This window comes from Taurulus bubalis (genome assembly GCF_910589615.1).
Source record: "Taurulus bubalis genome assembly, chromosome: 19".
Classification (NCBI taxonomy): Eukaryota; Metazoa; Chordata; class Actinopteri; order Perciformes; family Cottidae; genus Taurulus; species Taurulus bubalis.
This window is the reverse complement of record NC_136607.1, coordinates 16,502,935-16,530,163: the sequence shown is the minus strand read 5'-3', so window position 1 is coordinate 16,530,163 and position 27,229 is coordinate 16,502,935. Positions and strand designations below refer to the sequence as shown.

Here is a 27,229-nt window from a genome sequence, read left to right as displayed (position 1 = left end):
ATCGCTCAAAATATTGATACCGAAACGGCTGAAAGTCAAACTTTTCTTTTACTGGAGAAATGCAAACAAAAATACGGGTAACGTTTTTTTTCGTTTTTTTTCTTGTTTAGTCTTTTGGGAAGCAACTGCTTTTTATTGGTCCAATTTGTATTCTACTGAATAAAATCCACAATTTAAATATCATTTTCTGTTTGATTGTTAGTCAAAAATATTGGACTGCCGTTATTTCTTGCACCAAATATAAATATTCCAGTAATGAAGTATACGTCTGCTTAGTATGCAGACGTAAATGAAATACTATGTGAAAGCCCCACGTCAGCAATTTCACCTAGTTTTCTCTGCTTGTCTCTGCGTGACACTAATAAAAAGTTATTGTCCTATAAATAACAAAAACTGAATGTTATCACCCATGAATACACACACTCTCACTGACCACTGTGTTGGGCGACCCTTATTAATTCAACCACACAAGACATATTTTACTGGCATTTGGCACCTGGCGGGTGGTAATTTAAGACTCTGCACGCCGGCATTGTAATATTCATGCAGCATGATGCAGCATGAATGATGCAGAATGGCTGACGCCGCTCTTCCTGGAGCAGCCATGTCACTGCATCTTAAGGTGTCTTCCACTAAAGAAAGATCGCTCTCGCTCCGTCCGGCCCGGATGGTCCTGAGATCACTGCGTAGCAGTGCTGCATATTAGCGCGTAGCCTCCCTGCAGAGTCCTTACTGCTGCTGAATGTGTTTTAATGAACACTCCAGCAATGAGTAACACCTGGGGAGAGAGGAAGTTGGGTGGGGGTGGTGTGTGTGTGTGTGTGTGTGTGTGTGTGTGTGTGGGAGGGGGGTGGGGGTTATTATACATCCTCATCTTATTTAAGATATGAATGAGAAAGAAGAAGTAAAGGGAGTTGGGGGGAATGGAAATGTGATGATGAGACAGAAACTCTGGGACGACATGGGGTTTGGTGGGAGGTTCTTCCTGTTGTGCAGGCCCCCGCAGAGTCCTCGGACCTCCTGGGGCGATAAGGATCTTTGTAGGATCTTCATGTCTGTTTTGTGTGTGTGTGTGTGTGTGTGTGTGTGTGTGTGTGTGTGTGTGTGTGTGTGTGTGTGTGTGTGTGTATCAGAAAGAAAAACTTTGGAAGTGGAGAACAGAATACTCTCAAGGCCTTCTCTCTGAGACCGAATGCCCGCCACACGAACTGTAGAAACACACTGTTGAACCGCTAATGTGTAAATGCATGTTGTTGTAAATACGCCCAACAACACACTCAAACCCATAATCCCCAGTCCTTCACACAGTTTTTTTCCACACAAATACAATAACATACTTTATATACTTTTGCCCTTTTTCTTCGCTGCATGTCCTCTCATTTAATTTACCCTAAAAGTCACTAAAACGTGCACGCACACACTTGCAGACAGATAGAAAACACACCCGCGGTGCACGTTCCCATACAGCCAATGTGTATATTACTAGTCTAATTCCGGTGAGACCGTGGAGGGGAGGATGCCCGGGGAAGACGAGCCGTGCTGGGATCAGCCAGAGGACAGGGGTTAATATAATTATCCCGCTAAAACCTTGAGACTGAAAGAACATCATTAGTCATCGAGAGGAGAGAGCTGCCCGAGCCGCGGGGCAGAGGAGGAGAGGAGGTGAGGAGTGAGGAACAGAGGAGGGGAAGGAGACCCTCAAAACACACCCGTGCAGTTAGCAAGACAATTAGTGAGAAAACTTGGGGGTCTTTATGCATAAAACCCAGAGAGGACGGTGTTTACTTGTGCTCTGAGCTGGAGCAAAAAAAAAAAAACTGCTGAGCTTTATTCAGTAATTGTGAAATTTTGCTTAATAATCTCTGTATCCATTAATTACTTGTGGTGGTTTAGAAATTGGATTCCTATCCGAACTGAACACATAATGATACTCGTGTGAAGCAAAAGTCCGGCATTATTACGTAATTGACCTCTGGTGTGTAGTTATGGAATGACTCGCAACTACAACTGATTATTTTCATTATCTATAAAATTGGAAATTGTTTTTCTCATTTTACAACAGTTGTAGATCGACTAATGGATTCATTGACGAATCGTTTCAGTTGTTAATTAAACACAAAACAGTAGCTTTCTCACCCTGATTCCAGTATTATTATGTTATTTAATCCAATTGTATGCATATTTTGAATTTACTTGTAGTTTCCTGCCAACTACAATCTGCTGTGGAAGGTATACATCTGATACACTGCATTCAACTTTATTGATTTTTTTAAATTTGAGATTTAGTATCAGATTGCTGATTAATCAAGAAACACAATAAACTATACAAAGTAGCTCGACTGAGATTACCATGAATAATGATGCATGTTCCCTGAGTATACTGGACCACTTTTACTTAAGCGAACGCAAAATAGTGCCTTTAACGTGCATAATGAGGAAGTATTGACTGCTTATTGGTTCACTGCAACTTAGCAGCTGATTAGGAGCAAATCATGATTAATTGAGAAAACGTTCAGCAAGTAGATCCACAGAAACTACAGATATCCCAGTATGACCTTGACATTTCATTCTTGACCCTGGAAACGGTCGCTAACACCCAAGCTCCACCTGCCCGCTGATGACAGAGCTTTTGACCATACCACATGGTCTTCTTCAGCAGATGAAACGGCTTAACAGCTCAACTTTCTTTACAACAGCATTGATGAGAAGTTCAACGACAACTGAGCAAACTCCACCAATGACGTCATCGACAGCTCTGGAACGAGCAATAGCATATTCACTCGTAGTACTTATCTCTATACTTGTAGGTTATTCAATAACTTTTTTATTCCCAACTTATTCTGTCGTGCGGTTCCAGACTGAACAATGTTCACCATCACCTGCTGTCTTGTTTCGCCGGACTGAAAACTTGCAGACAGGATGGGGCGACACTGGTAAAAATGACGTCTATGACATCAGAAACTGATCACAGTGTGAGCTGGCAAACACTCGGGCTTGTTTTCCGTCCCTCACATGGAGGAGCTGTGTATCCGCATGCTCGTAATGACAGCGACAGTTTAAAGGCACGCCATGCCCGTAATAATGCTATGCTAATTAATGTGGCTGACTGAGAACAAACCATCTTTCCAAGGACACCCTCCCTCTACCTCATGTTCTCCCACTTACAATTCCCAGCATGCTTTTCAGCTTTAAAGCGCACTCGCGGTATCAAGAGATTCCCCTTTCACCAGATGCTGGGCAAGGCACAGTGCAGGCGCCGGTGCGGAGAATTCCTTATTGTATTTGTGAATTTAAAAGGATATTTATGGGATGACTAAGACGAGGGGCGGGAAGGTGGAGGGAGAAAATAGAAATATATATCGAAGAGGGAGGGGATGAAAAAAGAGACATTCATCTGTGAAACAAAAGACGAGGAATGAAAGGAAAACAGGCGAAATTGCTGACTTTAACTTTCCTTCCCTTCTGAAGGGAAATAAACTGTGATTATGAAATCAGTTACAACCATTGTGTCATAAATCATGGCATATGAGAGGAACAATGACACATTCCTCATTGCGGTCCCTCAGCTTTCTGCATGCCTTTCTTTTCTGGGGAGTGCTCATGAATGATTTAAAAAGTGATCTGTTTCCGAGCCTCGGCTGCCTTGGAGGAAGAGGAGCTCGGAGGGGAGGAGTCTGAACGGGGTGGGAGGGACCACGCATGAAGGTTTCCTGTCTTTGGCGAGAACACACACACACACACACACACACACACACATCATCACACATCAAGTGTGCAGCGTACATTTCATTCATGAGGGAGAAGCTGGCAGTATTCAAGTGCAAAGCGGTTTTCTCTTGAAACAGAATAGACGGGGGAAGTTTTCAACCGAGGGTGGAAAAGACGGAGACTGTTACTCTGCTCTGTGGCGGCTGTGTGAACTGGAGAATAATATTTACAGAGCATCACACCTCACATCATTCATCACAAAATCACACACCCCAGCTAGTCCCATGAAACTAGGAGTTAATCCATCATCTGCCTCCCTCTTTTCTTCCTCTCCCTCTCCCCCTGATCCAGGCTTATACCTTCCATCCTCTCACCTTCACTCGGGTAAAGGACACGCAAGAAAACTTTGGTGTAGTTTAAAAAAAAAAAAATAGTGGTGACAGTCTCCAAAGTCAAAGTCACCCTACATGGATAACCAAGCACACAAAAAGACTGGAGGCTCCATAAAGGGAGCAGAGGAGAGGCATCTGTTCTTCCTTGTTCTCCGGTGGAGATGATGGACAAGCCTCCAGGCCACACAGATTAATGCTTCCAGAACCACAATAAACCTTTGAAACCGGCCACAACTCAGAGTCTAATTAGTCCATCCTTCAGGAGGCGGCGTGACTGCAAAAGTATGGATCGGGGTTACTGAAGGTTTCCCATTTCAAACTTTAAATGAGCACGCTGCTGTTACAATTTGAATTATAGTTATAGTTTTTTAGCACATGATTATTTGAGTGTTTAGTTTCTTGTAGCAACTGCTCTGATTATTTTTTTTTTCTGCCCTATTTTATTTGACTACTCACACAATGGACATTTTCTTTTTTCAAGTATGAAAATCAGATATTCTTCTTCTACCTTGTCAAAGCCTGGCGCCGACATACCCACAATGCAACTCTTAAGTGGGGATTCAAACCGAGTTGAAAATAGAGCAGGGGGCTGCTGCGTTGGTGAGCGTGTTTAAGATCCTTGAAGTCCAGCTGGAGTAACTGATTAATGCGTTTAAAGGCTCAGCGGCAAAACACAAACAACAGCTTGTAATATTCAGTGACAGGATTTTAGGACGATGTGTAAAATAGATTTCCCTTCTAATCGTCTTGTAACCTCGTAGAGTTGTTTTCTTACGGTTCGTTGAGGTCCTGACCCCCACGTTGGGAACCACTGTCTCTGGTTCACAATCAAGATATTTGCAGAGCAGGTTATGGTTTTATTTAATCTCAATAAAACGGATCCAGATGGGGCTCCACATGGGGCATGTATAAGTTACCCTTTTATCCGGTTTACATCTGTTTCTGGAGATCCTATCTAAAAAAAAAAACACATTTCAATGCAAAGTGTAAATGCACTCAGGACAGGTTGTAATCTGCTGCTATCGGATTGGCCAGACCACATCTGGATTTTCATCAGTATTCAATCATAGCCGATCACAATATGGGCAGAATCGAGAAACTGATCACTTTTATTAGTATAATTTCTAAATGCCAAGGCTTCTGGGTCATAACCCACATAATGTATCCAGATACAGCTAACATGTTAATATCAGGTGTAAATGTGGCCTGACTGGCGTCTTCTGGTCACTTTGAAAATCAGAAAAAAATTGTTTTCAAGCTTATATTATTATGATTTCTAGATATTTTACATGCGAAACACACGAGCAGTGTAATGAAAAATGATGATAGATGTGTTAAAAATGTGTGGCCCAACCGCACGGTGATGTATTCACTGAAAAGTAAATTCTCACGTTACACATTCCAAAAATAGAAACAACTGTCTTCCTGGTGAGTTAAACAAACCCAGTAGAAGCTGCATGAGCAGCAGCAGCTTTAGTAGTCCCTCGCCAAAAGTCATCTAAAAAATTAATGTCCGTTGCATGGCTTGACTTGACCTGAGACATATTTGTGGGCGAGTCCGCCAGCTGAGCCTTAATAATTTACATAATTAGATCTAATCACAATGCAGGCAGAATTGAGATAAAGATAACACTTATTTATCCCAGGTGTGCAGAAGCCCTTCAGAGGTCATTATCCAGATGGAATGTGCAGGTATGATCACATGTTAATACCAGGTGGAAACGGGACCTACAGATCACACGGAAATGTGCAACGTCGGCTGAACGGAAAGATTCCAGAGACGTACGGAAAGGCTGTCTTGAATATTTGAATACCTTTTGCTTTCAATTTTCTTTTACAAATTAACTTTTGTTAACACTTAATAATATCTACACACTATTTAGCAATAGTAAAGCATGAGTAAACACTTAATTCATCATTTATAAAGCATTGTTTCAACATTAACACTCACTAGTAACTAATTAGTTTATAACTGTTTATGAATTGCATAATACTGAGTTACTAATGAGTGTTCATGTTGGAACAATGCTTTATAAATGATGAGTTAAGTGTTTACTCATGCTTTACTAATGCTAAATAGCATTTAGTCATTAAGTGATACCGAACTTTTTTGCTAAATGCTGAAATAAATCTTTTTAATTTTTATTAAAAACATAATACTCATGACTAGAGTTGCACATTGTGTTTGTTTAAATCTTACAAAGGATTTCTGCTGCTCTGGCTGTCATGATACAAACAGACAAATAAGAACACCTACTGAAATATTAAAAAAAAGAAGGGCTAAAAATCCGCTTTGACTGTCCGTTCTCTGCAACATGCTTCTGAACAGCAGTAAAGTTTTCGGTGCCAGTCTGATGGAGAGCTTAAACCTCTCAGCACATTAGCTCTGCCAGCAGGTGGGCCGGGATGGCACTGAGAGGAACAGATTAATGAGTCGAGCAGGCATGAAACAACACGACCATGTAAAAACACTCTGAGTGTCATTAGTATTTTTGTGGCTCCTTTTCTGGCAGATCTGCCCTTAACTCATTTTCACTACTGGAAAACAATTAGTTGTTGATAAAAGGTAAGGCCTTTAGACAAGACGGGCCTATCAAATGTAATTTGGTGGGAAAGTAAACTAAATCACTGTGTTGCTGTGTGTTGCTTGTAGCATTAGTATTAATGGAGGCGTTAATATTTGTAATACACTTTTTAGCAGGCTAACGGCTGCAGCGGTGATGTCATCTGGTCCACCACTTTAAATAATGTTGGATTGGCAAAAAAAAGATTGGATTGTGATGAAATTCTTGTTAGAAATTGCAACAGAACTTCAGCAAAAAAGTGACACTATTAATCACATAACTTCCCGTCAGTTTGCTGAGAAATGAATCCACACTGGCTCTACTACTTCGTTGTTACCCTGATACATTTTTATTCCGACCGTGGCTCGGCTGGGAAACCGATTTTCTTTCCACCTCCACAGTTTGTTCAGTAGTTTAAGCCAATTAGGAAAAAAACAATTTTCAAAAAAATCAATATACTCACACTGATATTTGAAAAATATTGATCGCCTCAATCGCTAACAGTGGCTTTTCTAATAAAACGTGACAAGATCTAACGTACTTTTTATTATCGCTCTAATGCGAATGTCAATTGAGAAATGATCATTGTCGGTGACATCAACAGTATATAATGTACATGTGCTGCTAATAATAATAATACATTCCTTGCTCTGAGTAAGAGACACTCCGCATACTTAAATGTCATTTTTACTCCGTCAGCCAATCAAATCAAATTGAGCCGTCGGGGAGAAGAAGGCCTGATGCTGCAGCGATTACCAGCCAGGGGAGAAAAACGATGCAGACTTTGTCTTCCCCCTCACTCTGCTCCATCTCCTTCTCCCCATCTTGGCCCTAATCCACTTAGTTGGCTCTTCCTGAGCTTACAGCCTTTCCTTTATTCCATTATAAAGACCCATCGTACGACCTGCTGCTTATTTCATTAAAATGGCCCAATCCATGACCCCATGACTAATCCATAATGCAGACTACGGCGGGCCTATAGCCCACTCCGCAGTCCAGCGGGGCGGCTGACAGATGGGACAGAGGGAACAGGGATGGAGAGATGGAGGTCCAATGAATGAGGGGGAATCTGAGAGCTCCGCTTATGAGTCGAGCTTCCCGGTGAATAGGATTTCACTGATGTAAATGATGATAGAGTTGAGGCTTTGCTACTCTATCTTTGATTGTTGGAGAGATGGCTTTCCCGTGGCCCATCTGTCCGTGATATGGAAATGGCCACATCTGAGGGTTGAATATAGCCTGTAATATGAGCATTGAGCCAAAGGCTTTCAGGACCCCAAACACCTTGGCTTGGAGGTGATATTGTAGCCGGTACTGTAGCTCATTACAGTTAACCCCGGGAGAACTTTGCAGCACAAAGTGAGTGACGCTGAATCGTATAATACCATTCCATCGACTCTATCCAATCTGACTTTGCCTCCTTCCCCTCCGTTTGACCTTTGGCTGCCCTCCGCTCTGAATGTCCTCCCGCAACTCTCTCAAGAACCAGTTTGCTGAGTGTTTCCATCGCGTCCACAAATCTAAATTTACAACCTCCCTCCTATCAAACTGAGCGGCCCTGCGTTCGCACTTAATGGCCTATCGGGTTACGTTTTTATTGATAAAGCAGCACTATTTAGCCCTGAGCGCCTGCCTCCTCACATACCTGCGCCAGCTCTTTACAGCCCAGCGACAATGCAGCGTCGGAGAAAAGAGACGCGTCTCACAGAGGTAACATCTTACACTGGTTGATGAGAAAAGGACGCTGTCTCTATCCAGGCTCAACGCAGGTCATTAAGAAGAGTAAACTAATAATAATTACTTTTAACCGGGTTCGGCAAGAGAGCCGCCGCTCGAGGCCCGGGGACATACAATACGGCCAGGAAGTGACTACAACCCTCTCTCCATCGATAACACCAGCATATCTCATTACCGTGGCGACCTGCGGTACACTGCCATTCGGTCTTGATCATATAAAACCCATTTCAGCGTGCCGTCCCCGCCGGAGCACCAGCGGAGCGGAATATTCATTATTCAAATTTTAAGCATTGGAAATCCCAATATGTTACTAAGGCCAGATGAGATGAGATGAAATAGCTTAGCCTTTTGTCCAGGGAACATTGACTAATCGTCTCGCTCCCTAAAATCAATTTCCCAGCCGTAAGCGTCAGACACTCTTGATTGTACTGTACTGTTGAAGACCCCCCACCACTATCACCTAATACTCCTGCTGGCTGCCCAGAATAACTTATTGATTAGTGATTATGTTACGGGAGGTGTGGGTGGCCGGGGCGGAAGACGGACTGGCCTCAGTCATCTCCACGGGGCTAAATTTGGATCCTCTGTTACCAGATCCAGCACCTACTGACACTATCTTCAGCTGCCACCAGCCATTAGCTCTGCTCTCTGGATGAGGAGAGGAATCAAGAAAGTTCTCTCTGGAAGTGTAAAAAAAAAAATGAAGAGGAATTTTTGGGAGCTTAACAGTGTATGTAAGGGGGAGAGTTTCAAGCAAAGCGGCACAGCAGGGAATTAGAGATGGATGATACATTCTTAGATGTGGCGCACTTGTGGACTGCTAAATAAAGAAATAAGCACACATATTTCTATTCAGGCATGGTTGATTATTAAATGTGATAGTTGCAGTGGAGGTTCTGGCGTGGCGATGAACCCCCTCCTCTCTGATTCTGTGCTGAGCCTGAAAAGTGGCTGTGATCAATACCTGCATGCCCGTTTCACAGTGCGAGAGGGATATGTGTGTGTGTGTGTGTGTGTGTGTGTGTGTGTGTGTGTGTGTGTGTGTGTGTGCTGTGTCAGCATCCACTCAGGACTTCATCAAACAACCCCCATACCTCGACTTCACACACACACACATACAAACAAGACGCCCACATCAGCAAACGCCCCTCAAAAAGTCGCCCATTTTCACTTTTCCCCCTTTTCACCCACCATCCCCATCACACACACACACACATATACACACACACATTCCTTCCTTCCGTTCCAGGCCATCCCAACACGGATGTTAAATACCATTCAAATGTCAGCCTCCCGTATTGATTGGAATGATAATTCTTAAAGGTAGGAGAGATGGCTTGTTGATGCTAAGCAGGCGCGTGACGGCCCCGAGCATCCTTCACTGTCACAAAGTTGCCATGTAAGGCTTCCCGGGCTCCGCTGGCAGAATGTGGATGGCGGTTTACGTTAGACCACCGAGGCCATATGTTTCTGTCATTAATCATTGTCCTCTCGGGCCGGTGACAGGCGGACCGGGATTCATGTTGAGAGAGAGATAGGGTCGCTTTTAACGCCCTCAGATCAGAGAGGCTGTGTGCCAGTGTGTTTGCGTGAGTGTCGGACCAGACGGGTTGTTCAGCACCAGGTGGCTTTCCTTTTGTACGTCATGTGTGTGTGAGAAAAGACATTCAACAATATGCAGGTTGGGTGAGGATTCATATGTGTGATCTGCTGTATTTTGTTATTGATAAGTATTGGGTGGTGTCATTTCAGTAGATGAATACACGTGAATACTGCTTTGCAAATTGTCTTTCATGTTTAAATGAGCATTACTTTAGGCAACATATATATATACTGTGTATAAATATATATATATATATATATATATATATATATACATATATATATATATATATATATATATATATATACATATGCAATTCCATTGTAGAAGCGGAAATCCTGTTAGTGGCTCTAAAAGCTCTGAAAATTGACACTTTGAAAACTGTAAATAGTTTTCATTGAATCTACTTCCTGCTGGAGAAATAGTCCCCGTGAAATCGCTTTCACTTTTGGACCCGAAAGGTGTGCAACGTTCTCCTGACACTGTCAGTGTATGTTTATTGCATGTCACACTGTGCGAAATGTGTCTAATGCGATTTTAGTCGCAATCTGTGTCGGACTGCATGAGATCAATTCGGGGCGTGTCAAGAATGCGATGTAAATGGGGGGAAAAAGTATACGAGCAAGGATCATATGATATGGATGTTTTGGATCGACTCAAACGGTTTTCAGTGTAAAGGGGCCTTTAGGGAAGATGTGGGTGATGCAAGAATGCAGCTACACACCATAATCACCTTTGCAATTGAATAATCTCCTAATATATGTATGAAAATGTCAACAAAAATGAAAAATCATCAAAACAGCATTGACCCTCACCTTGCCGGTACCTCGATGTTGGAGATGGCATAGAAGTACTTCAGCAGGTTGTCTCTCTGGACATAGGTGCCTCCGAGGGCGGGCCTGAGGAGCCTCATCCTCAGGTTGGTGAAGGTGAAGAAGTCCCTCAGTCCCTTCATACTTTCCATGCGAGTGTACAGGCTGTCCATGTTCTGTAGCCGCTGTCCTGCGAACACAGAAAAGCGCGCCCGCACCTCGAACTTCACGTTCTTGTCGTTCTTGGAGCCGACCCAGCGCGAGAACTGCTCGGTGCAGATGACCCGCGTGATGTTGGCGGGCGAGAGGTCTTGCACGCGCTTGGCTGGAATGTTGAAGGCGTCCATGCAGTCGTCGGCGTAGTACTGGTACGGCTGCCATGAGCGTCCGTGGTCCATGGACTTATCCAGCACCATGATAGTGGGACGGCCGTACTCAAAGGTGATCAGGACGTCGTCTGTGAGCTCCAGGGTCTTGTTCCAGGACATGGAGATGTTGGCCAGCAGGGGCTCTGGGTGCCGCCTCCATGTGACGGTCTGCCAGTAGGTGAGCAGGCTGTTGCGCTCTTTGTCCTGCATCAGCTGAGGCGGGTGGGCCAAGTCCGGGTTGGAGGCGTCGCACTCATCACTGCACAGGTATGGGTTCTCCTAAAAGAGAGGATGACGGAGCAGTAATACAGTCAGGGTTTGAGGATTAATATCCTATTGTAATATGATGTATATTCACTTTTTAGGAGGCCGTTGGACAAAGTTAAGCTTTGGGAACTCCCAGTTGCCTCGACTCTTTGTGCATTGTGTATGCGCCCTGTTGCTGTTAAGTACCCATCATTAACAGAGCACACAGAAGACTACACAGGGCAGTTTAATTACATTTTGCCCACAACTCCAGAAACCGGAAAGTGCTACAATGCCGGAATATTAACCGTCCTCAGTTTTGCATGTTGTTAGCTCGTTGTAATTTATGTCCTTTGATGGTGCATATTCCCCTACCAAATAATTCTGTTTTTTTATGCCTTTATTGGATAGTGCTAGTCAGTAATGGGGGGCGGGAGAGGGGACGACATGAAGCATTAAGGACCGCTTAACTGCTCTACCAGTTAAAATACAGCGACATTTTTTGTTAAATTAATTCAATTACTCCAAAATAATAGGCACAAAGTAAACATGGGTCCTTTGCGGTCCATGGCTGCTTGCTTTGCCCATTTGGTAATCAAGCTTCAAACTGACTTTGCAGCCTCTCAATTTGTGAGAAAACAAGATGTCTTTGTATTTGTATCCCAATTTCTCGACCCAATATAAGTATAGATCTTTACCCTATATGCGAGCAATGAGCATAGTCAGTACTTTGTCTCCCCCCAAAAAACGTCCATATTTTTGTTCCCACAAAGGATGCCGTGTATCTAAATGAGGAGTGCCTTCAACTCCCCGCCAAGGCACCGAGGGACCGAGAGCTTAAAAGTAAACTTGGCAAACACCACAACAGGAAGTGTGAAGGTCAAGAGGATCGTGCATCGTCACTGTCTTTGCATAGACAGCAGAGTGCTGCTGCACTTTTAACTCCAGAGAATTGATCCTCCTCTTCTAGTGATGCCAAGACTTTTAAGCCCCTTTACAGAACTCGGAAGTCAACAGGATTGTTCGCACTCCTCACACAGAACCTCTTTCTAGTGGCAGAGTGAGATAATTGCCTCTCACTCCCCGTCAGGAGATCTCAGGACTAATTTCATTATTGGCTTATTCAGATTAGCGTATTTCCATGTTGCAAAACATGTCTACCTCCCGTGACCTTTGTTGAGCGTTGTCCCCACACTTTGTGAAATTGAACATCCTTCCTCTTAGATAAGTTTCCCACACCGTCGCTGGCTCGTCATATTGAGACGTTTCCAGACATTTCAGTCAAACTGATGTTGTAAGCCAGTTGTCTGGCATCCACATCACCGCAGGAGTTACATATTTACACAAAGAAATCCCAGAGATCCTCACAGTCATCTCTCCTGGTGCTTAATTTGTTTTAAAAAAACCCAGTCCTGACGCTGTTTAGATTGTTTTTTAGATTGATCACATTCAGAAGGCTCGTCCCGCCCTCAGGATGTACCAATTACGCTGATAAGTAGTTATTAATTTCTCTGATTTTTAATCAGTCATTCATCAAAGGAATCACTATTTGTATTCTTCGTCCAACTATTCACTTTATAACACACAGCCACTGGCTTATTTCAAATCAAAGCCCCAAAACTGTCATTTCCATCTTTGCCATTGCACAGTTTGACGCAGTTCAACTGAGTCATGGCAAAGATGACGCAGTTTGAAAATCTGTCACTGTTTTCTCCTCTAAATACAATATGTACATTTTATTTAGGTTAAGAATTAGCTGCGGATGCCTGTGAAGTTTCCACTCTGCTGTGCTTCAAATCCCCTCTCCTGTTTTCCCACACTAACTGGTTACATTTTCATATGTTATCCTTCTTCTTTTATTTATTGGGAATCCAATATTCTTTTTCACTGCATTCTTAACAAGCTCTTGATGGAGTGCAGAGTACGTCTTAAAATATCCTCCTTTTTTCTTCCACCTCCACCTCTTCTTCCTCTTTCTTCTCTGTTTAGTTCCTTTCATTATTTATTTCAGTTTTATTCCTGCTTCTCATTGCACTGTTTAAGACCAGCTCATCTCCAAATTCTGTTTGGTGCAGAAAGAAAAGATTTACTTCAATAGATGTAATGAATTAAAACAAATCCCGTTCGGTATGTCAGTGACTTTGTCGAGAATTACACTCAAGAATGCTCGAAACAATTGGGTGTAAAAAAAGTGAATAATAAGACTGTTCCTAAACAACGCACTCCTCCTAACAGCGAAGAGTAATGGTAACCTTTAAGAGCAGCCCGCGAGTGATCACATGATTGATCACGCTCAGAGCAGGAACAGCCAATCGGAGACAAGGATTTACGTTACACCTGCCCCTTGCATTTTAGTCGGCATTATAGTGATATTATTCAGCAAAAACATATTTTTATTCATGTAAAATCTTTAATATCCCCAGTAGCGATTAACAACTATCTAATATTTTTGTGAACTATTGATAGAGTATAGTGTATAAATGGAAACAAAGACGGTTAAGATGCATTAAAAGTGAATTCTGAATTATACATGTTGCTTCAGTTAACATCTTACTCATCATGACCAATTATATTTTGTAAGATCTTTTCTAAACAGAAGGTGTGTGTCTCAGTTACAGCCACTTAGCTATGTTAACCGATTTGAAAGACCTCTGGAGCGCTCTTGAATTTAACAGCTTTTTAATGACCTAGGTTTGATGAAAAGCCTTTTATTTTAAAAGCACATAGTCCCTTTTATCTTTCTCTTGATTCCCAAGAATTGAAGATAAATACAGACCCTGATGATAATACACTTGATTAATGTGCCTTTTCTTTCCCTACGTCTGGAGATTTCTAAACCATAAAAAAAAAAACATTAAACTCGAGGAAGATTCACAGAAAGACGCGTCTTAATGGACAAAAATCCTGGCAATAAAGAAAGAAATGTTTCACGCAGATCTGTGCTTACTCCGATTAGAGGGATGCATAAGATTCACTCACCTACTTAGACATTTATCAAATTATGGCTTATGACTGAAGATCCTGAAGTTACACTGAGAATTACATAAATTGATGGAGCATAAATATAACGTAATGCTGCATCTGCTTTCGGCAGAATTAGATTGCATAATGACTGTTTAGTGATATTTCCCCAAAAATCAATCTCTTGAGTATCAAAGAGTCACCCCTTAAAGGCGTTAAAGTTTGCTGTGTATAGTTTGTGCTTTCATCCTTGATTAATAAAGGTTTTTGGAAAGGAGGATCGAGACTCAAGTTGTGTATTTATATCCATTTTGGAGGAGATGTGAGTGTTTGTGACATATGGAGAGTGGCTTATGAAGAAGTTTCAGAGGTTTCAGTGGATGTTTTTAATGCTTTTCCATCGTAACAAGCTGACCCGACTTTCTCCAGCAACCTTTCAAGCCTACAAAGGCTGATTGTTCAATACTCAAAAGATTTTGGATGGAGTATCACTTTGAACTGCAGTTTCTCCCGTATGATGTAAGCTCTAACGTGAAAGCAATACTGCATAATATCGACGCACCGTGCGCGTGCGGATCGCGTGTCGCCGCTTCTTTTTCAGACGTTTTGCTCTCTCGCTTGTCTCTTTCTTGCCAAGAAGCAGCAGACAGTTCCGCCTTTTGAATAACATCGTCGGACTGCACCGAGGGGAAAGTGAGCAGTCAGTCAGAGCCACTCTAGCGGTCTAATAACAAAAGCAAAAGTTACAATCCTGGGAGGCTGAGATTGTAAATCATCTGATTTATGGTGACAGTGCAGAGTGGGAAAACTCCAAACATAAGCAAACGCTGAGCCGGTGCTGAGGGAAGCTGTACAGCACGGAAGACACTGTACACTGTACAGGATCATAATGCACGTGAAAATACAGGATCTCTGCACCGAAACCGGCAGATAATCTATCTCTCTCCTCGCTGCAGCGATGTCGTAGCATTGTCCTCTATCTGATAACCCAATTATCTCCATTGCACCGACTCGGATAGAGATCACTGTTGGCAGGAACGCATTCAGGATGATAATCTACGATGCTCATAAACAACTGCAACCGGAAAAAAGAAAGAAAGAATTAGACGATGAGTACGTTTGCGTGCTGCTGTTAGCTTGAAAGCTACTCCGTACCGCAGCGGCCTCGCTGCTTTGGTTCCCTCCATTAGTGCATCCCCTGACCTCAGTCCAGACACACGTTTACACACACGGGACTGGATTAGTAGGCTGTTGTTCTGGAGATGACCCTCGACCTACAAATCCTATTGAAAATGATCGCACTGTCACACTGTCCCAGATACGACACACACTCCCTATGCGCTAGCTGCTTGAGCGTGCTCGCGTTCGTGCTTCTGAGAAAGTGTGTTTGTTTGCAGGCGAATTCCCAAAACTAGACGGGAAGCAAAGATCAATGCTATATATATATATATATATATATATATATATATATATATATATATATATATTATGTCTTGTTTCTTTTTGGGATTTGAGCATCGGGTCAAAAAGCTGCTTGTTGCTGTTCATCAGTGTGCGCTCACCTCTCCGGGCCCATTAGGATTATCTACAGTAGAGGTGATATGTACTGTAATATAGGCTGAAAGATTTCATCCCCCATGACGGATTTACGCTTGAGGTTATGTTTAAGCCCTTTGTGTGGCCTGTCCTCCTTATCCCACTCTACCCCGGCCCACTATACCGGGATACACACCCACACACACACACACACACACCCGCCGATCCCGGCCAACTGCTGCGGCAGGTGGCCCGCACCGCTAAGCCCCTACAGCAATTATCCTCCGTGGGATTCTGTCTCCACGACAACAGCCGCCGCGATGCCTCGCCGATGAGTGACTCCTTTGTTTTGACTCGCGGATTAACAATATCTAAACACACATTAATAACTCCTCAGGTGCTCACGTTGGCATCGGCCACAAGGACTGATTGTGAGGGAGCTCTCTGGCCTCCTCGAAAGGAAGGAAAACATCCGTTTAGAAGAGAGTCGTTTCCGTGTTTGAACACAACGGCTGTCATAAAAGATTACCGATTGCGTACAGTAATGAAAGCTGCTGTTATGTATTTCCACGGAAATAAAGCATGAAGAGAATAGTGCTCTGAGTGCCCTTCCTCGTCTCTTCCATCGCTTTTATGACAATTTCTGTCCCCAAAATATTTTCTGTCACCTTGCCCTCTCCTCTCTCTCCTCTTTATTCCTGCCTCCACTTATAGGAGTTTCTAAGTTATATTGCTAGCAAGGGGAATAAAAGTAGGGACACGCTCAGAGAACACAATTTATTTTGTTTTGGAGAAACATCGAATGAAATGACCCTCCCATTAAAAAGGCCACAGAGGCAAAGAGAAAGGGATATTGCTTTTTCACTGATGACGTTAATCTTTTATTTTGTTTTAGGTGTTTCCATCATACCGGGCTCTTGTTACCCTGAGAGAAGGTGTTGTGTCTGTGTGTTGCCCTTAAAAATGTACACATCCATGAGTGTGTATGTGCTCAAAATCCTTTTACTTTGATTACTTGAAATGGTGATTATTCGCTTGCTGTTAAATGTCTAACGGCAGTGTAAATGTGTCTTAGGTGTGTGTTTGCGTGGGTGGGTGTTGTTTATGTCTGCGTGTGTGTGTGTGTGTGTGCATGCAAAAGTAAATGTTTGCTGTAGGCATGTGTGACTGTGCTGGAGGAGGAGAGAAGAAGGACAGAGCGGGGACACCATGCTGCTCCAAAACAGCAGCAAAGCTCATCCCGCTCAGATCGCCACAGTCGGACCAGGACGAGTTATATTAGGAACTTATCTGAGAATTAGGTGATGCTCACAGCCGATGCAGTGCAGCAAAAGAACAAAATATCAGAGAGAGTTGCTTTTTTGTCTTTTCTTTTGAGTGCACTGATGAGGTGAATTCAGGTAAAAGCTATTATATTTTATTGATGTCTGTTTTTAAATCTAAACCAATCACAAAGCAGGAAATGTAGATAAAGGGAGGCAGACTGGCTGGAAATGGGTTTTAAGAGATGAAATGACGTGGATTGTGCATCAGAGATCTTTATATTAAACCTTTTGTGTTTCTTAAAGAGCACGCCTCAGATTTAGCAATACGCTTCTCATGACTCATGAGGGGTAATATTTAAAAGAGGGTCAACATTGAGCAGCAGAACCAGAGATATTACACTCAAAACATGGTGTCCATATTACCCACAATGCAACACGGCCACCAACCGTTTAATCAGAGATGAGGGTGTTTTATGGTAATGTGGCCTTGAGCCGATAGCCTAAAGCAGCGACGATCCTCACTTCCTTTATTTTTAGCCTTCAGACCCAACCGACGCCGACTCATGTGACACCACTTGAGGTAATTTATCAGACTTCTCGCAGCGCCCCTCTGCAGCCACAAAAGGATTCATTCGACTTTATTTCAGAAATTATGCAGTCGTACTTCCCGAGACCTGTAAACCAACCCGGTCTCATGGGAGTGCATATAAATAGCACGTCATTTCTACATGTCACTGTGATGCATTTTGGGTTTTTGGCGTGTTATTTAAAGCGGCGTCGTTACCGTGAAGCAGTCGCGGTAATGTTATGGGCTTCATCTTTTATTGAGGTGCTGTGTTAGAGATGCTAAATTGGCATTCTGGTAGTTGTTGTTATCGTAATATATTGGTATAACGACATTTCACTCACTCACTCGATCGTACAGGTTTTTGGGAACGGTGGACTCCAGGACGAACAATGCCAATCGCACCAATCAGCGCACGGGTCTGCTATAGATTTCCAGAACGTTTTAGATCAACAGAAATCATCTCAAACATCCGCCTATGAGTCTGATTGGAAGGTTTCTCCTTTTAGATAAGGTTGTTCTTGATATATCCCACATTTCTACTTGTGGAAATGTGAGGAACGTGTACTAGAGTGGCAAATAGTGCGAGTCTCCTACAGCTCTTCAAACATTTAAAATCAACAGAAATCTTCTCAAATACTTGTCTCCAGGCATTTCCAGGAGACTTCTTTCTGTCTGTATTTTTGAGACGGATTCTGCTGCACTGAAGTTTTGTTGGAAAGCTAAGAGGCTCACGCTCACTCGCCTGTATTTCCCAAACGTCTACAGAGGAGGTGGTAAGTGAAATTTTATCATGAAGAATAGTCACACCGGGACACAAATATGATAATAACACCCAGGTACAAACGTCCCTTTGAATAATCACACACATCTATTTCTCACACGTGTCCAAACACTACACTACACGTATGGCCTCTCCTCTCCAAACAGCCGTCGGTCCTGAGATCCTGATTGCTAAGTCCACCTCAGGCTGTCTAAGCCCCTGCGGCCAATCCCTCTTAGTATCACCTCAGTCAGGGATAAATCTCACTTATAACTATCCTCCCGTTCTGCCAACACATCTAAACACGCTCTGATCACTTTTAACTGTGTCCTAATGGGAAAGCGAGCCATGCCATTACATCACCACACCCTCCCCCACCTCCCTTGTTCGTACAGTCACTCTCTCGCGAGCTGTCTGTGTCTTTCTCTCTGTTCCCTCCGTTAATTATGCCCTGCACTGTCAAACCTGCTCCCGCTGCGCCCGACTTCCCCTCCGAGGGTGTATTATTAGGACACTGGCCACCTGGGCTGGCTTTTACCCTAGGGAGGTGCATCGGGGATGGCCCGTCGTGGGGTGTGGGCGGCCCGTTCGCGTGGACTCAGTGGCCCCACTGCTGGGCAGGGCAGGCCAGCCGGGGATGGCGGGGCTACACTGGGCAGCAAGTATGAAGCATGGCCATAGGCCCAGTCTGGGAAGCACTGATCCACGCTACCAGCTGCCATCTTCCTCCCCTTCCTGCATGCTCCCCTTCCGCTGCTGCGCAGCTTCTCTCCCTTCTCATGTCTATTTTTAGAGCTGGCAGATTTCTACCTTCTAAAACGGGCAAATGTGTTGTGGAACAGGAAGGTGTGTGTGTGTGTTTTTTTTTTTTTTATGTTTTTTTTTGTGGTCTTTCTTAGACATACTACCGTGCGCAGTCGGCCAACTCGTGCACACGTTTCACGCACACACACCCCTGCTGGTCCCCGCCAGCTTCGCGGCACACTGTACATTCCCGTACACATGCACACACATCCCATTTGCATTCGGCTGCTCTCTGTTCTCCGGGACCCCAGGGGAGGCGGTTGATTGAAGGTTTCGGTTCAAAACCAGAAAAGCGAAATAACAAACAACTGTACGACGAGAGCTTTTTGAATGCAGCATTTTTTTTTTTATATATCGACATTGTGTGTACTACTGTGTGGAACTGTGGTCTGATTTCATCTTTGTGCTTAGCTAAGCTTGGATCTTCCTCACCTCTCCCTCATCATTAGCTATCCCCCTCTGCAACGCACTGCCTCACCCCCCCTCATACATCCTTACTCCATCATCCTCAACTGCAAGCCGAGACTCGAGCTATCGTACAGGGGAACTACAAAGAGACTACTGAAGCTCCTAACGCGGCACGAGTGACAGTAGCATCTTTGTCAAAGTGCTGGAAGCCCGTCATGTTGGAAGAAGCCAACATGCTGGCCTTTTGGCTGAGGAGGAAGGATGCTGCATTCCCAGGGAACAAGAGAGATACATAGAGTGGGGAGAAGAAAAAAAGCATCCTTGTGGAGATGGAGGGACCAAAAACTACTGTAAACTTATGCAAGCAGAGGAAGCTACAGAATGCCTCAACATCAAAACCCCCCAAAAGTGAATTTTCCCATAGTTTTTTGGAGCACACTGTAGCACTCAAAGAGTGATAGGAGCAGGGGGAAATATTATTTAGCATCTTCCGCAGTATGTCTCAAGCCTTATTAAGGATGAGCAGCTCTGCGCATCGGGTGATGCAGTCTTTTTTTTTTTTTTTTTTAGTGCCCCGACATTCCCTTGACTGGTGGGGGTGCTGAATGAGTGAATGTAAAAGTACACCAATTAGATAAGAAACCGGCTTTTCTGTAAAGCTGCCAAATCCTGGGGCAAGAGGAAAAAAAAGTCTGCTCAAATAAATAGAAATTACCTGTATACCAATAAACCTCAACTAATACTCCGTCAGTTTGTCCAAAGGAAAGACGGAGGAGGTGTAATAACAGCTTTTATCCACAGGCTGTCAAATTTATAGAACCCCCCCCAAAAAAAACCTGAGGACACTAACACTGACTACTGAACAATATTCAATGGCACGTGCCCTTTATGATGATCCACTTATTTATCTTTCTACTTGTGTTGTGAATGTTTCTATGGTTGTTTTTAATGTTTGTCTTTACTGTAAGAGCTGCTAAACTGTTTTTCGTTGTTTTTGACAATGACATTAAAGTATTCTATTCTATTCTATAACCTTGATTGCCTGCTGAAGTGTCCTCGGGTAATACACAGTAAGTCCTAACCCCAAATACATAGATTGTCTATTAAAAAATTGCAATTACATGCCAGAAAAGTAATTTATTTTCCCTACGTAGCAACGATTTGTCCAATAATGATCTAGTGACAGTGTTAAACCTACTCAGCTCTCTAATTATGTCGGCATTTGAGTCTGACATCCCTCATTTCTTAAGTAAACTTTCATCTCACAGCGTCTTCATTCTCTCTAAATCCCCAGCCGGTGCAGCAGGGGTCCTGGTTCAATCCCCACAGTCGCAGATGACCTGAGAAGAACCAGAACTTTCCGCTGTAACGTCCCCCCGTCTGACGTGAAAGTGCTGACTAAGGCCAAACTCCTTCCCGTCCCGCCCTGTGTCCCTCTTTCTCTCTCGTCGGCCTAGCCGGGCACTCTGGATCCTTGGAATGGAGCGACGCTGGCCAACCCTTGTAAGGAAGCCCATTAAGGAACCCATCAATATTTCATCATTGCTCACTCAGAAACATAGTTATAGAAGTTTCCAGGCCAGGGCAATTAGGGGGCAGACGTCAATACGCCATGGCAGCGAGCATCCCTCTTCCCTTCTCCCCCTTCTCCCCCTGGCCTCTGTTCGTCTCCCGTCTCGGGAGAAAGTCATCGGAGACGTTTTCTCAAGACAAGGTTTCCGCTACCTCTACATTAAACAAATCATTAACCATTAGGTATCCAAGGAGCACGATATCCTTTCCTGCTCCTGTCAAATGACCCCAAGTACTGTTAATAGTCTCCCTGCAAGGCAGGAAGGAAGGGAGGAAAACTGGGGGCGGAGGGATGTTTGTTAAATCCGCTCTAAGGTAACAAATCTCCAGTCATACCGGATACAAATACCTCATTTACAGCATGACATGATGTGATGTAGACGAGCTTAAACACTCTTCAGAAACACGTGTGAGTTCTTGACTCATGGCTGTTTAGACAAGTCTGGCACCTTCAATACCGGCCAACTCAGCGAGCGGACAGTCGGTGGCAGCGGGGTGATTATCAGGAGGATGAACTTGCAGTCTCTCACACTTTGCTCTGAAGAGGCGGCGGTGGGGGGGTGGGAGGAGAGCTTAATTGCAGTCTTCTTAATATTACAATGATTTTATAACCCGCATTTCAAATTATTACACTTGCATTAGCTGGGATGAGAACTAGCCTGCAGGCTAAAGTGTGTTAAATATCGCTGGAGCAGACATTTTAACGAGTTTTCCCCAAGCTCACCCTTCAGTGTCCTTGGAACTGAAAAGGTCCCACTATATGCATTTTACCAGAGGAAATGTGAGGTCTCCTAATCAAACCGGATCCCAGGCTGCCAAGTCCATACTAATGTAAACAACACCTCCGTAGCTCTCTGAGGGAGGTCGAGTCATGCCAAGTCATTGCACTTATGTCATACCTTTTAGCTCCCTATAGCCCTGACACTGTGAATTACGCTGTGTGAATCTCTGTCATTACTTTTCACTGTTGCCACTATTCAGCTTAATTGCATAACCCCGTGACCTTGTTGATTTCCAAAATAATAGTTTTCTAGTTTTTCCACGTGTATGCTTCTTAAAACTGACTCAAAACTCTATTTAACGGTGTGAAGCACGTGTTTGCTCTGTTCAAGCTCTTTGAAAATATACATATATATATATATATATATATATATACATATATATATATATATATATATATATATATATATATATATATATATATATATATATATATATATATATATGTATGTATATTTAAATGCACTTTGAAGTTATTTTATAAAAGGTGTCAAATGTGCCGTACGAGACACCGACGTGAACTCACCAAAGTGCAGAACCTCTCGGGCGGGTTTCCGCAAGTGATTCCGGGCGGATCCACCTTGATCCGCATGTGGTCTCTCATGGACGCGGTTTTCGGCTGGCACGCGTACTGCTCCCACACCGAGCCCTCATCCGTGCTCACCAGGGACTTGCACAGTTCGTACTGGCCCAGAGTGGAGGCCAAGCAGTGCAGCAGCAGCAGAAACACGGCCTGGAGGAGCATGGCCGGCTGGGGGGGGTGTGTTTGGAGCGGGGTCCGGCACAAGGTGAGGGGGCCACGGAGGTCAGAGGAGAGGTGAGGCGCATGGAGCGGTAATCATAAGCAAGTGGTGGACATCCCGACCGCCATACCGCTGGACTGTGAATGCAGAGGTGCAGGTATAGATTGACACAGCTCGCCTCCAGGCTTATAAAGGCCCCCGAATGACAAGAGGACACTGTGTCGAAAAACTTTGGCTCAGTGTCTCTTCACAGATACTGACGGGCTCCACGGAGCCGAGAGAGAGACGCTGTCTTGTTTTGACGGCTGACTTCCTGGGGAAGATGAGTGGTGGGTGGAGAGGCGGATAATGTTACAGAGATGAATCTCGGCATTCACTTTAACCATAGTGTTGCAGGGAGTTGGGTGGGCGACGTCAACGCGGGTCCATGTCTCAGAGAGCGCTGTCCTGCAGGAAAACGGTGGAGCCGGTCGGAGAGGACGAAGCAGTAGTTGCTGCGTCTTCAGGTACATCCATTGGACGCTTTGCACTGGCCGAGCTCCTCTGATTGTCCTGGGGCGAAATGAGGACAAATGTGAGAGAAGGAGGGAGTTAGTGTGAAGCATCCTCATTCATGTAAAGCATCCTCATGCATTCAGCACATCCTCAATCTCACTGTAAATGCAAGGATATCCTTTTTTTTTCTGAGCACAGTTTGAGATGAGATGCATCCTGCATGGTATTCCTCTGTCATGTGAATAAAAGTGTAATGCAAGTCTTTGAAATATTGGCTACATTTGGGTGGGTTGTGTTCTCATTTTGTTGTTTAATTAACTCCTTAATTATTACGTAGGCCTAGTCGTTTGCGGTAATTAAGCTTGGGAATTTGAAAACACCACATCCGTCTGTCGAGAAGCTTTAAGCGGATGTGTGGAGCAGCAAGTTGGTTTCAAGCAGGGCAAGTTTGGTAAACCCGCCTCTAACCGACGGAGATATGTAATATGAAAAGTTGTAAAATGAAACGCAGTGAACGCGTCGCTTTCTTTGGGTAACATTGGCACGCACCGGCAGCGGCAGCACGTGTTTTTACGCACAAGAGTTGTAATATCTCTCCAATGCTGCGTAGAGAGAGTAGGCTACAGATGTGTGTTTTAAAAAGAATGGCACTGCAAGAAATATCAATCTGAAGAAATCGCATTGCCTATACCTCATATTTTCTTAAAATACGAGAATAGTATGCAAAAAAAGGAGTTACACGCAAAACTCATCTTCATTTTCTTGAGTTTATCGATCATTGGCCTGCTCACTTACGCGTTAATCGAATGGCACACGTCACGCCGTCCAAACTGCACAGGAAGTAGTTCTCGCCGGATTTATTCCCTTTCTTTTCATTGTAATTCGATATTAAACTGAATACATGAATACATATGGTTGACACTTTTTTGTTTTTTTGCAGCGCGCCCTCGTTGAGCATAATCCGAGCTGTCACCCCGCACCGACAGCAGCCATGGTGCCTGCAGCCTGTTCCCACACAACCCGGCGGACTCGGACTTACTTCAGGTGACAAGTGAAGTCGCCTTCCCGGCACGGGACCGTGCGTTGTAGGGGTGTGTCAGTTTCTACAGTAGTGCCCCCCTCACACTCACACACACACACACACACACACACACACACACACACACACACACACACACACACACACACACACACACACACACACACACACACCATCACCGCCGCGCAGCATCGCATGTGTGTGTTGCACATTCCGAGATGAAACGCGTTGGTCTGAAATGATGCGAATCAAGCACGAAAGTCCTCCTTTCCCTTACTCCCATCCACCTGGAGCGGTCCCGGGTACTGTGCTGTAACTCACCGCAGCTTCTCGGTGCAGACTTCAAAGCGCTTTTTGGGCAAAATGCATCGTGTTGCGAGATGATTCTTTTAATTTTTTTTTTTTCAGATGAAACACTTACTTCTAACATGCATCCGCGAGCCCGGTCATCACTTTGCGTGGCATCATGGAACATGCACACAAAAAGGATTCCCCCCCCCCCACCCCCCACCCACCCCCCCTCTCTTTCCCCGATGGTCCGCTGAACTCGTCCCCCGCTCGGTCCTCGCTGTACTCCCGTTATCTGGCTGCCCCGTCTCGCTGTTTGTTTCTGCCTTCTCCCGGATACTTTTGTCTCTCTCTCTCTCACACACACAGTGGATGGCTGCGCACTGTAGATCGCCGTCCTAGATCTGGAAAACGGCTGGGAAAAGAGGAGTGAAATCCAGCGTCAAGGAGTATCAAAAGTATAAAATATTGACTTTGAGGAAAGGCTCGTGCCCTCCCTTCTAGCCCCCTCTCCTCCTCCTCTTCGCACTTTACAAGCTTGGGTTTACCCGGGATGCTCAAGGGCAGAAAGAAAGCGAGAAAAAAAGGCTTTATGGAAAATATCACCCTCCCTCCTTCTCCTCCTCCTCCTCCTCCTCTTCCTCCTCCCTCTCTCTCTCTCTCTCTCTCTCTCTCTCTCTCTCTCTCTCCTCTCTCTCTCTCTCTCTCTGTGTTAATGCCCAGGCTAAATCCCTTTACCATCACTTTCAATCACTATCTGAGCTTTTATCTGCTCTAGCCCTGCTGCCTGAACTGGGGCGGTGCAACTTCCCCACTCCGTTGCTGCTCCGAACTGTCCCCCACCAGGACCCGGTGCACTCTGCACCCTGCTCGGCTTCAAGGACCAATGGGAAAACAGGGGCCCGCTGTTACTGTACTCTCACCCTTAATCCGTCCAGATGTGTAAAAAAAAAAAAACTACACACTGTGCACTCTGTTCACGTGGAAGGTGAACTCCCAGCTGTCCCTGCATAAAAATAAAACTTATGAGATTTTTTTATTTTTAATCTCCTGTAATGGTGCTGTAAAATTCCACATTCCCCATAACATCAAATATATATTAACTTTGGCTGTGATTTCTTCAGCCTGTACATAATAGTTCCTGTCTATGTAGAGTTATTGTACATGCTTACCAGAGGATCTGAGTTCCAAATGTGGACATGTCAGGTACAATGCTGTGTAACGGTCCCATCCTGCAGCAGAGTGGTGCGCTGACCGTGGTGCTAAAAATTGGAGCAGGGCCTTTAGCTCCTCATGCAGAGGACGCCACGTTACTCATGTTAATCCCCCTCAGCTGTGTTCTGCAGTTGTTGTTGATCTCCATGCTTCAATAGTCCGTGGGCTTGCAAATCAATGCAGGGTTTGGGGTAACTCTGTGGTACTACGAAGTCTGGAAAATATGTACAATGGTATCTTCTGTAGCTCTGGAGGGGAGTTTTCAAAAGAATGAAAAAAATGACCCCGATGATGTCATCGGATTTGTAATAGAAACTCTTCTTTAGAAATAGTTGTTGGGTTCAAACAAAGTGAGCATTTACGAGAGAGGGTCTAATGAAATACAAATAATGAATAGCATTATGGGAAATGTAGGTTGTAGCTTGACCCACTACAGTTTAGACCAGAATATCATGGCCTCAGTGCTTCGATTGTGACCTTTTTTGTTGTTGTTCTTTTTATTATTATTTTAAACCCAACTTTCTTTGAACATCTTTAGTTCGTTGTTGTGACCTCCAGTGGTTTAACTTCTCACCACGCTGTAGTGACATAGAAGTGTACTCCAGGATGTGTCAGTACACCGTGGTATCACCGTGAGGTTACGGGTGTCCCAAAGCACACTTTTAAGCCCACACGAGCTTGACGCCTTCAAGCTTTTACAGCCTGATAAGTCACCTTTTCATCTGTCTCTTGTGAGTACCTCAACTTTAGGGAAGTGAAATACTAAATCACTAAAGAAAATGTACAAATTTGAGTTTTTTCCAGGTGTAGCTGGTTGACAATGGTGGTGGGAACCATTGTAGATACTGAACCAGTTACCAGAACCCTCTCTCTATGACGGCTAACAGGAAATGACATAACTGTGTGAGTATGAGCAATCCCTCCTTCTGCCAGGGACCTGCTGCAACGTCCTCAAGGACCCTAAAGGTCCCTGCGCCTAATTTTGGAAACCACTGAAGTAACTAACACCTTTGTGATGAAAATACCGGAACAGATGTGTATAATCAGTTCATGAGCCAGGGAGCTGTAATTCACACTTCAGAGGTGAATGGCCTGGGCTCACATTATTCACACCTCTGGTCACATTTTAGGGCAACGGAAGAGGCCAAAGGACAAGGGGGGGGGGGGGGGGGGGGGGGGGAGAGGAAGAAAGAGATGTATGATTCAGTGGAAATTATGGACCTCTGTATAGAACACTGGCAGCACACCCAGGAGAGGATCGATAGTTTGTCCTTGCAGGGCCTTCCTTCTCTTTTCGCATCTTTGAGATGAGCCGTAACCCTTTTTTGTTGTACTGCTGAGGCATTTTTAGAGGAGAGGACACAC

At 44.2% G+C, this 27,229-nt stretch overlaps 1 protein-coding gene across 1 annotated transcript in view; it reads right to left on the bottom strand.

Annotated features, from left to right (window-relative positions):
* Positions 1–22,829, bottom strand: part of ntng2b (netrin g2b) — a gene marked incomplete at both ends in the record, with an annotated part of 54,702 nt that extends 31,873 nt beyond the window's left edge. Inside the window, 2 exons of the mRNA XM_079235326.1 lie at positions 10,820–11,463; positions 22,611–22,829. Of these exons, the coding sequence (XP_079091452.1) occupies positions 10,820–11,463; positions 22,611–22,829 (863 nt within the window). The remainder of the gene's footprint in view (positions 1–10,819; positions 11,464–22,610) is intronic.
* Between the last annotated feature and the right edge of the window lie 4,400 nt (positions 22,830–27,229).